The 12,199-nt window shown below is 39.0% G+C and overlaps 1 protein-coding gene across 7 annotated transcripts in view; it reads right to left on the minus strand.

Annotated features, from left to right (window-relative positions):
* Ankrd17 (ankyrin repeat domain 17) overlaps positions 1 to 12,199 on the minus strand; it is a 165,132-nt gene that overhangs the window by 23,451 nt on the left and 129,482 nt on the right. For all 7 annotated transcript variants that reach the window (XM_023708598.1, XM_004648421.2, XM_023708595.1 and 4 more), the window contains 5 exons: positions 8,563 to 8,734; positions 7,307 to 7,754; positions 6,321 to 6,476; positions 4,261 to 4,410; positions 389 to 2,019 (listed from right to left, as the gene is read on the minus strand). In XM_023708598.1, the coding sequence (XP_023564366.1) occupies positions 389 to 2,019; positions 4,261 to 4,410; positions 6,321 to 6,476; positions 7,307 to 7,754; positions 8,563 to 8,734 (2,557 nt within the window). The remainder of the gene's footprint in view (positions 1 to 388; positions 2,020 to 4,260; positions 4,411 to 6,320; positions 6,477 to 7,306; positions 7,755 to 8,562; positions 8,735 to 12,199) is intronic.

Raw genomic sequence — 12,199 nt, forward strand, 5'->3', positions numbered from 1 at the left:
ATATATAACTGTTACTTGCCAGGCATGGTGGCTCATGCCTGTAATCACAGCTCTTGGGAGGCTGAGGCAGGACTGCTGGGAGTGATAATATAGCAAAATGCTATCTCAATAAGCAAAACAAATCACTACACTACACTACACACATTACACAATAGCCCCTTGGTTTAACTGACTCCAGCACTATTGGGTTGAGGACGTAACTCAGTGGTAGAGTGATTGTCTAACATGCATGAGACAGTACGATCCTCAACATAAGAGACAGATGATGACACACATGAGAATATCTATCTTTATATATAGTTCAATTGCAGAGTAAAATATAATAAAGTGACCAACAGCTTTCATTTTACCTCTGTAAAGGAGTACCAGCTAGAAAACAGAAACTCACCTGAGGGACTTGGAATGGGTCTCTGTAATGGTGGTCTAAAACCTGGAGCTTTGGAAGTATCAGACTGATGTAAAGGATCTGAATTTGGCAAATACGAGGATTTTCCTGATAGCATAGATTCTGGAGCTGACTGAGATGAAACAACAGATCCTCCCCAAAAGGCATGAGCAGAAGTAGGGTTGTTTTCAAACAATGTGCTAAAGGGCCCAAATGGCAAAGGGGCACTAAAATTGGGAGCAATAGGCTTATTTGCTGGATGTACTGAATTCTGACAAGCACTTTGTGTACTTAAGGTTGAAGGTAGTTGGACAGAAGAGGGAACACTGTGAGGTCTTTTAATGTGATTGACACTGAGGACTGCAACAGATGAATTCTGCACTGGAGTTGGATTCTTGAGAGGGGCAGCTGTGCCATGAGAGGGTGGTCTAATCGCAGGGGTTTCCATTTTAGGAGGCTGAGAGCATCCCATTGGCGTCTGAGGCATAGGATAAGTCACTGGGGCAGTAGAAGGCACTGCCACTGGAGCAGAACTTGTTGCTAAAGGAGGGACAGTCATTCTAACTTCCAGGGGAGGAACCTGAGACTGCTGAAGAGGTGGTCTTGGCTCCTGAGAAACAGGTCCTGGAGGCTGCTGCTGAGTAGAATGAGCTGAGGAACTCCCAGAAGAACTGCTGCTATTTGGAGGTCGACTGTTTGCCGTTTCTACTACTGGTGGACTACCTGCTTCCTGTTCAGAGGAAGAAGCTCCTTTATTTGGAGACACTGATCCACACTCCAAAGGGCTACTTCTAGAAACCCCTCCGGGCTGGGCTGGTGGTGATGGGGAAGATGGGGATGATACTGGGTAGTGTTCTTTGGCAGTAGGCATGGGGTATGTGGCATTTGTGGGTGCAGTGCTATTGTTGCTTGCTGTGGTAGTGACTGTTGTTGTGGTGGCATTAGATGTCTTCACAACTGTAACAAAAAGCTGCCTTCTGACGGAAGGTGAACTTGGACTGCCATTTGTAGATGTACCAGGCACCGTTGAAGCTGATGAACTGGTTGTAGTTGTTGGACTTGAAGTTAAAGAACCTGCTGAATTCACCTGAGAACCACTGCTGTTCTGATTGCTATGGCGAGGCACCATGTGAGGCTTAGGTGAGTTTGTAGCTCTGGCAGGGCTCAAAGGCCTGACAGGAAAAGGACCCCAAGTGGACTGAGCTGGTGGAAAAGTACCTCCAAAATGGGTCATGGGCAACCTTGGTGGACGGATCTGCTGGAAAGTCTGAGCAGCAAGCAAAGCATGTGCAAATTGGGGAGGAGGATATGCTAATGGAAGAGAAACTGGAAAACCAGGCCTCACATTATTCACTGGGTTCTTAATGGTTTTGTGAGTAGATGCAGAAGAAATTGCAGGCACAGTGAGTGCTGTGGCAGTTTGAGATGTTGATGACAGAGCTACCGTTGTCATTTTAATTCCCATTAAGGAACTGTTAGCAGCAGTGGTAACAGGTGCTGATGACCCTATTTTGGAATTTGCTGAGGAGCTTTTCAAACGATTCTTTGGAATAAGTTCATCAATTTCTTTGTCTGGATCCTTGATCAGGGCATTGATCAACTGAGTTGCTTGTCTTGTTGATTCGGTGCCACCCCTATATGTTGACCAAAACAGAAGAAAAAAAATTAGGCCTGATATCCCCTACTTTTTTTTTTTCATAATTTTATTGATAAACAGATAGCAATGAGACCCCTACTTTCTAATATAAAGCCTACCTTCATTCATGTGTATATGTGTATACAGATAAATATATACATTAACAAAGTTTAGCAGCAACCTTCTAACCATTTTTTAATAGCCTGCAAATAAAGCTATAAACTGTCCTGAATTAACACTATATATATATATATATATATATATATATATATGAGAAATAAGTGCTTTATTTTCTGTAATTAATTTTATTATTATTTCCTTAGACTAAGAAATAATTTTCCTATTGTAAAATATATTATGGCCAGGAAACCCACTATATATAAAATCATATATTAGCTAGATATGGCACTGCACACCTGCAATCCTAGCACTCTGGGGTGGTGGTGGTGCTGAAACAGGAAGACGGTGAGTTAAAAGTGCAGCCTGGTAACTTAAAGATTTAATAAGATTCTGTCTCTAAATAAATAAAGGATGTGAAAGCAGCTCAGTGTGAAGGCCAAGAGTTCACTCTTTGATACTCCGAGAAATAAAATAAAAAGTACGATCCTATATAATCAATAATCAACTTAAATTGTTGATCAATACTAACAGCAATTCAAAAGGGGATGAAAGTGTAGCTCAGTGATAAGAGTGGCTTCCAACTTGCATGTGCAAGGCCCTGGACAGGCTCAACACCTAGCAGAGCAAAAATAAAAAAAATTAAATAAAATACATATACAAGGAAAACATTACAGTTGATTAAAAAATACTATTTGATCTAAAACCTGGTATATGAGATGACCCTATTCACTAGTAGTACTCTATTAGTAAAATAATTATAATTCCTCTGGGAAGATATCTCAAAATAAGGAATACTGACAATGCCAACAAATGCTTTTATTATCAAACCCTAATGTTGGATCTTCAGGAACATATTCACAAAAAGCTACAGGGCCAGGTGTGGTAGCACAAGTCCTGTAATCTCAGCACTTAGGAGGCTGAGGCAGAAGAATTATCTCAAGTTTGAAGCCAGCCTGTGCTACATAGTGATACCCCATATTAAAAAAATAAAACAAATCAGATATGGCGAAAAATGCCTATTAATTCCAGCACTTGGGATGTTGAAATAGGAGGATCACTGTAAGTCAGAGGCCAGCCTGAACTACAAAGTGAGATCCTCCCTTAAAAAGAAAAAAAAAATCCTCCCTTAAAAAGAAAAAAACCTCTCTTGCTCTCTCTACATATTAACAAAATACCTATCACAGCAAAAATTTTATCTATATACATCTGTCTGTCTGCCCATCCGTCTGTCCATATATCACACAAAAACAAAAGTGAAGCCAGTGGAGGTGTTGTAGCACAACTGTAATTCCAGCAATGGGGAAAGGGAGGGGAGGACTGCCTGAAGGTTGAGGCCAGCTAGGGCTATAAAGTGAGAGCCTTTCTTTCAAAACAAATAAAAAAAATAAAACGGGTGGAACTCACTGCTTAAAATGTGTTGGCAATGCAATCCTTAATACTCAGAATTTTAAGAATGAAGCCAGGTGTGGCACATGCTTGTAATCCCAGCACTTGGGACACTGAGGCAGGAGGATCATTTCAAGTTTAAGACCAGCCTGGGCTACAAAGTGCGCTCAAGGTCAGCCTGAATTGCACAGTGAGACTCTTTCTCAAAGATCAAATCTCCCCTCCCCCAACGGCATGAGCCAGGTTAAGTTGCACAAGCCCACCACTGCAGCTATTCAGGAGGATAGTAAGTTCAGATCTAGTGTGGGTAACTTAGTGAATCCCATATAAAATAAAATTAAAATAAATGGCTGAGAATGTAGTTAAATAGTACAGTGCTTGCCTAACATGCATGGGTTAATCCTCAACCACACATACATAAAAAGTCCTTTTGAACAGTTTATGCATAGAAAATATAATCCACTCTTTTGCTATATATACACACTTGTACAGAAGTCTACTAAACTTTTCAAATGAATGTTTTTGAAGGCAAAAGAAAAAGAGCCTTTATAAACTCTTTAAAACACTCCACAAGACTATCAGCTAGGAGAAAACTGATAGCATTTCTTTGAACATGCATAAAGTTTCTAATTAAGTATATCGTTAACATGAAATTTCACTAAAAGCTCAAATGGGTTTATTTTACTAAGCTACAGTGCAATGAAAAGGACAAACATAAGAAACAAAGTTTTGCCTTATCGTTATTATCCGGTCTCCCGTTTTGTCCTTCTGCTTATCGATATCTATATGTGCACCAGTGAACTCCCGAATAGCATTGATATTACAGCCTCCTCTTCCAATCACTCTGGATATCACAGTTGATGGAACAGATACTTTCTTTGATCTGTTTAAAAGTTTCAAATATAAATTAGTAATGTAAGACAAATCATGAATATCAGTTGTTAAAATGAGTGGAAAGGGCATTACTAAAATGTTTTCTATAAAGAATAAATTACTGTTAAGTAAGCCTCTTCTGCAGATGAATAGACAGACACACAGATGGGCTTTCCTACAGGTCTCAGCTTGCTAAGACCCTATTTCTCACGATCATCCTTCACCTTCCCCTGTAAAGCCTACATTGTATAGATGAGCATTGTTATAATGCAGATGCTGAAGGCAGCCCAGAGTCTACCTGCATATACTAAACACAAGACACCAAACAGGAAAACTGTAGGATTGTGCCATGAGTACTTTACAAAGACACTGTAAAGAAATGCTGGTCAGGAATAAAATCTAGCCTCCAAGAGCCAATGAAGGCTTCTTGGAGGCACTTTCAGAGTTTACTCATTCTTTTTAAAATTCTCTAATATATAATGAGAAGAATGATAATAAAACTACTTTTCTATATTCTAAGTGGTATTAAAATGACTACTGACAAATATAAAAATTGGCCAAATAATGTTTAGTAATGTCATAAAAAAAAAGAAAATCCAAAGGAATTTTTTTTTTTTTTTTTAAAGCAAACTCCATCCAACACTTGGAAAGCTACATTTTAATTTCAAATAGAAAAGTTCCCAAAGGTAGAAGTCAATTCCTGACAAGGCAGTTATCACTCTGACAAGACATACAGCAGGAGGGCTGGGATGTGGCTCAGGGGTAGTATCTTCCCTAAGGTGCACAAGCCCTGGATTCAATTCCAGCACAGCAAAACAAACAAAGAAACAAACAAACTCTCAATAAAGACAAGTCAATGGTAGAAAGTTTATTACACTTTACAGAACAAGTAAATTATGTATGTACTTAGTTGGTTGTATTTTTCTTTTTTTGACACAGGGTCTCACTATATAGCTCCAGCTGGCCTTGAACTTAGTCCAGGCTGGCAATGAAATCATGGCAATCCTCCTGCCTTAGCATCCCTGGTGCTAGGATTACAGGCATGTGCCATGTATTTATGTATTTAAAATGGCCTATTAAATGGTCATATTTTATTTTGTTTTGGTACCAGAAATTGAACTCAGGACCTCATGCTTGTGAGGCAGGTTGTGTGCCACTAAACTATAATCCTGGCCCTAAATGGTCATATTTTTATAAAGGTTTATTTCTTTATATATAGATTTGACAATTCTATTCCCCTCAAAGGACATGATAATCAGCTAGTTATTACTCACAGATATTAAATGTACAAAAAATATGATACAGAAGAGAATCATCTTACTCCTATAGAAAGAATGCTGATGCTGACTTCAAGTAGTTCAGAAGAGAGGGTACATGGGACTAAGTGCAAGTGCATACAAGTGAGCTAGAAGCAGATAAAGACAGCAAGGGAAGCAAGGTCCAACATCCAAAGGAAAACTACACAGTGCACTGAGGAGTTAACAGAAACAAGTTTGGTTTGATGGAGCTCTTCTTTCAAATAAGTTTTAAACATTTTCTAAAAAGTTATTGAACACAAGTTCATCAAAGGCTTAAAATTGGTCATATCCTTTCTTAATTCTCAACATATTAACATATACTCTCTTCGATTTGAAATATAGCAACGTCTTATCTGCTGGTTAAATTCCACCTTATACCATGTGTTAGCAACCTTGGGAACAGAAGGAGGAATTTAATGGTGAGGTGAGTTGCTCACTGGGACTTAAGAATGAGAAAAACATGCTGAACGTGGTGGCGGTGCACACTATCCCCAGCAATTGAATTGGGAGGCTGAAGCAGGAAGAACACCATGAGTTTGAGGAGAGCCTGGGCTAAATAGCAAGACCCTGTCTCAGAAAAAAAAAGAAAAGGAAACGAAAAAGGAAAAAATGAAGTACTCACCTTCTTACAACTTCTTTCCATCCTTCTTCTCTCTTTTGCCCACGTTTGGGACTTGCCACTGTTAATTTTCCATTTGGAGAGGAAAGGGGAGATGGGCCAGATTTTGTGCAAGTAGACAGAGAACTGCTGGTCCCTTCACTGATAGTCTCTGACAATCTAATAGAGGGAAAAGAAGTACATTAAATACAGAACAGATGCAGAATTTTTAAATGGCAATTAATGTACTATGTAATTGTATTCTTTCATACTTTTTAATAGTAATAGTGAAAATATAATATGAGCTTAAATAGAAATACAATTTAATATACTTATATTGAGAGGATACAGGTGAAAGTCTGCTCACAGTTTTAAGTGTTAAATACTAGATCTCTTTTTTAACAACGTGAACAAATGAGTACCTTGTTTTTTACTTTTCCTTTTTCACACAGGGTCTTGAGCTCAGTGATCCTCTTACTTCAGCTCCCCCCACAATGCTGAGATTATAGGTATGTGTCAACACCCAAACCTTTTCCTCAGTATTCAGAGCCAATTTTAAAATACTACACTGAGGTCAATTTTAGCTAAGCTGAATCACAATTACCAACTCCTGTGGTCAGGTATGATGGCATAAACCTGGAACCTTAGCACTTTAGCACTCAGGAGGCTGAGACAGGAGGACTGCTGCAAGTGCAAAGCCATCCTAGGCTATATGAGTTCAAGGACAGCTTGAACTGCATTGACACCTTGTCTCACAAATGAACAACTCTGTGAAGTTATGATCAGTCCTTTTCATAAGCTAGGTTTAACAATAAAAAATAAATTACACAGTAAGATTAACTTGATTTCTCATTAATATAAAATCTAAAATACCTTATTTTTCCCTTGAAAGTGAACGTCAGCCTAGAGAATTATTTTCTTGAAAGTTACTTCGCTTGTTGTACTGATAGTTTAGTAGATGGTGTTTACAACAACACTACAAAACAGTAAATATAAAAAATGGAACTAACTTTATTGAAGCCTTGCCAGAAACAGACTTCCTCTCCTCCTTGGGAAATGTGACCAGCACAGATGGCTGCTTCTTGCTGGCTGCAGGGGTGGTGGCCATGGCTGGTGAGTGATTGTCACTCTTCAGACTACTGTTGCTGTTACTGCTTTCATCGCTGCAACTGGAGATCCTCATGTTGTCACTGTCACCGCTCTCACTAGTGCTGCTGCTCTTGGACTCTCCGTTCACCTTCTCTGGCTGACTATATGAAATTGGTAGTGGATCATCAAATATAATTTGAACGTTTTCTGTGGTAATTTTATTTTTCCTGTTTTTCCTCTTTGAACTGGTTGTAGTTATGGTATTATTTCTTTTACCATGGGAGCCTGCCAGGGTGGTCCAGGTTGCAGATATACCTATGGTTGTAGTGGTTGTGGCACTTGGAGGCTCTGTCAAGACTTCGGGCTCTTCTGTAAAAGTAGCAGTCTCAATTAGCAAGTTCTATTTAGCTTTAAGCACTTGATCTGAAGCAAAAAATAACCCTGGAGTTACTTTACTACTAATAGACAAGTTATCAGTCATTCCAGAATTCATGGAATATGAGGTAAATATGACTGAACTGTATCACCAGGAACTATTCCAAGTGTAACAGGAAGTTATAAAGACTATTTTGAGGACAATTTGGGAAATACCAATATATGCCCTACCTTACTCATTACTGAATTTATGTAAAATAATGCTTTTTCTGAGAAATACATACTCAAGCATGTATGTAGGTGAATTCACACAATGTATATAGCTTAGATGCACACTGCTCAAAAAAAAAGAAAAGACATATTATGTGGCAAAATGTTTTAAGAGTATTTGATAACCAGGTGTGGTGGTATACACCTGTAACCACAGTACCTGAGGCTGAAGCAGGAGGATCACTGAAAGTCCGAGGCTAGCCTGAACTACATAGTGAGACCCTCTTTAAAAAAATATAAAAATAAGGGAACCTGGTGTGATGATACACACCTGTGTTCCAGCTACCCTGTAGAATGAGGAGACAGGGTAACTTGAGCAGAGGAGTTAGAGATGAGCCTGGGCAGCATGAAGACAGGTCACTTCTACATGTAAGGAAAGAATAACCCACATAAAAAGTTGGAGGAAGGAAAAAAGCATACAATATCTAAAGGGTTCGGTAACTTAAAACTGTTAAATGACTGATATTTAAGTAAGTATAATTTCTAGAATGTATTACATGGAACAAATTAGATGTCTGTTTATGGAAAATACCTTCAGCTTTAAGCTTTTCTTTTTCTTGAGCAGCTTGGAGTTCAAAGTTCTCTTTATTTTTAGCTTCAATTTCTTCTAATTTTCTTCTTTGTTCTTCCTTTTTCTTTCTTCTCTTTTCTTTTCTCTTTTCTCTTTTGGCAGCCAATGCCAGCCTCCGGCTTTCTTCCCTTAACTGTTAAAACAAATGGAACATGGGCTGGTGAGATGGCTCAGTGGTCTAAAGCACCTACTTAGAACAAGCTTAGCAAAGCACAGGGACTGCGGTTCAATCTCCCAGCACCACATGCCAGCCAGCCGCGCCCCCTGGTGGGCTGAGCTGGCCACACACACACACACACACACACACACACACACACACACATAAATAAATAAATAATTAATTAAAAAAATTAAAAAAAAAAATGGAACAGAAAACAGACATGTAAGGTGAAGCTGAAGCAGGAGCCTCTCAAGTTCCATCACAGTGTGGGCAATTTAGTATGGACTTCTGTCCCAAAATAAAAAAAGCACTGAGGATGTAGCTCAATGGGAAAGCCCTGAGTTTAATCCCTAGTAGTGGAGAAAAAACCAAAAACACAAACGTTAACACTGGAATTTACTGCAGAGAAAAAGTTGCTACATAGTATCATTTTTGTTAGGAAGACCAGCTATCATAAAATACTATGTTATGTTACCTAACTCAATTTATTGCTTTATACCATAGTCAAGCCTCCCTAAACAGACAATAATATTTTTTAAATAGGAAGATCAGAGCAAGGATAAAAGAAATTTTTTGAGACAGGGTCTTGTTATGTAATCCAGGCTGGCCTTGAATTCATGGTGATCCTCTTGCCTTAGCCTGCCCAGTGCTGGGATCACAGGCATATACCACCATACCAGGCTCTACAGATAAAAACATATTTTCATATGGGCAAATGATGAACAAATACATACTGTAGCTCTATAGTCATTGTACTCTATTGTATTATAGCTCTATCATCTATAATCAAGCAACATAGGTACAGTGTTCATTAATTTAGCAAAATTAAATACATCACAGAAAAAACACATCACTTATTAGAAAAAGTTGGAAAATAGTTCTATACTTCTATGAGTAAAAATACTGGCATTTTAGGAAAATTGTAAAGTCTCTTATAAAAACTATAAACTGCTTATCCTAAGAAGTTATTCTATAAAATGGTGATCTAGTTGGGGAGTTGCCAAACTAATTTTAACAATGGTAAATGGAAACAAAATAGTCATTAATGGAGGGGATGGATAAATCACCAACAGTGTGCATTTACAGACTTGGCAGTATTTCAAAGGATTATAAACACGCACATAAGAAATACTCAGAGCTGAACATTTGTTTGGTGGTTGCGAAGGTATACAGTATACCAGTACTCTAATTTACAGAAGAAGGGAAACTTTTTAATGGTGTAAATATGTAGAAGTATAAGGGAAAGACTTAGAAATTAAAATGAAAGACTTGTTTTTGGTAGTGAGGACTAACCTAGGCCCTCCTGCATCCTAACAAGCATTTTACCACACTCCCAACCTTTTAAAATTATATTTTGAGCCAGTCACCCCAAATTAGCCATGTTGGTCTCAAATGTGTGATCTCCGGAGTAGCTGATATTACCAAACCCAGCTACAAATAAAAACTATAATTACTGATTCTTAAGAGGGTAGAGAGGCGACAGGAAGATGGTGATCTTCAATTTTATTTACTTATTAACTACCTATTGTTTCTATTTTTGAAGTGAACATGTTAGTTTGAGTAAAAAAATTAATATATTTAAAAGTTCAGTAACATCTCAAAAAAACCAATACTTGTATGTATGTATATTTCTGAGACAGTCTCATTAGGTAGTTCAGGCTGGCCTTCAATTGCCTACTTAGCCCATGTGAGCCTTGAACTATAGCCTCACATTCCTGAGTGCTTAGCCAACAGGCATTCACCACCACACCAGGCATAAGAAAAAGTCTAGCTTCCTTTTTCAAGTCTTTTGCTAGTAACTTGCATTTTCAAATTATCACTTCATTATTAGGTGACTGATATAACTGGTTCCTGGAAAGGCAGCCTGGTGAGGAGACTGTGCTTTGAAGGCTGGCACTGTCTACAGCAAGTCAATAATAGGGAAAGAATGGACCTGACCCTAAGGGTACAGAGCTTGCTTGCACAGTATGTATCCCTCAGAAATCGTTGCTGGTCCCCCAGAACAAAATAATCTCCATTTGGAAGGAGATAGGGAAGGAAAAGTGGGGCAGGGAGTGATCTTTCCCCAATATCTCCCAGCAGGAATGGAGTCCCTGCCCATTGGTAAGCCTGAGAGAAGGAACTGTGCACTGTGCTTAGCTCACTCCCTTCTCCCCAAGGAGCGAAGTGCTTGTCCTCAGAAACTACCTTTCCTCTGCCAGAGATCCAGTGAGATGCCCATTTTCCTTGTTTACTTCTGACTCTACAGAATAGGTTAAGTGTGAGGGAGAGGTGGAGTGTAAGACTGTGCTCAAACCATCAGAGTAAAGCTGCTGTGGCTCTAGTACATGGTAAGCTTCCCCATTTGGAACTGCAAATGGAACAGGCATTTGTCTATACCACATCAGTATGGGTAAAGATGTCTTGATAAAGGAACAAGAAACATTTAGGGGAAATCAATACTGTAAATGATGTATGAGAATCTTGGTACATCCAAAATGGTCTTTAGTTGTCACTGGATTTCTCTACATGTCCAATGGCAGGAGCTAATTACATGTATTCTTCAAGGTGAGAGGGCTTTTTTTAAAAATAAAAGAATTTGCTAAGTAGTGTTGCTCAGTGGTTGAGTCCTACCACCTGAGAGACATAAAAGAAAACCTTTATCTTGCTCATTTTGAGATGAAATTTTTCTTTGCTGCCCAACCTTTACTTGAATTACTGGGCTCAAAAGATCTTTTACCTCAGTCACCCCAACAGCTAGGACTAAGGCATACATCACAATGCCAGAAATTTAAATTACAAAGTAGCATTTCATCTAAGCTCACCTGGCCTAGAAGTGAAAGGGAACCAAGGGCTCAGGGAAAGTCACAAACAATGTATCTTAGGGTACAGCCTCAGGGCTTCAATATCTGACCTGTGGGGGCCAGTCTTTGGCAGTGGTAACCAGAACTTGGACACATGTATTACACATTTTAGCATTTAGCCCTAAAAGTAGCTAGGAATTTACTTCTGTTTCTGAATTTTTAGACTGGGGGGTGGGGGGGAGAGTGTTATTAGAGATTGAAGCCAGAGCACTTCGCAAGCTAGGCAAGCACTCCTATCAGTGAATTACAACTCAGGTATTTTTTTTTTTTTTTTTTTTTTGGTGTGTGTGTGTGTGGCTCTGACTGTGTAGCCCAGGACGGGCTCAAACTTGTGATCCTTCTGCCTTGTTCTGGAGCACTGGAATGGGTAACATATGTTACCATGTCTTGCCATTTTAAATTTCCCACGCTAGTCTGCTCTCAATTTGTAATTCCTCATGCCTCAGCTTCCACAAAACTGGGATGAGAGGTGTGTGCTACCATGATCATCTTTTGTATCTGATAAGGTCAGTCAAGTCCCCTCAGAATTTTTTTTTTTTGCGGTACCAGGGATCAAACTTAAGACCTTGTGCTTGCCAGGAAAGCATTTATTCCA

Source organism: Octodon degus, unplaced genomic scaffold, assembly GCF_000260255.1.
Source record: "Octodon degus isolate 3935 unplaced genomic scaffold, OctDeg1.0 scaffold00407, whole genome shotgun sequence".
NCBI lineage: Eukaryota > Metazoa > Chordata > Mammalia > Rodentia > Octodontidae > Octodon > Octodon degus.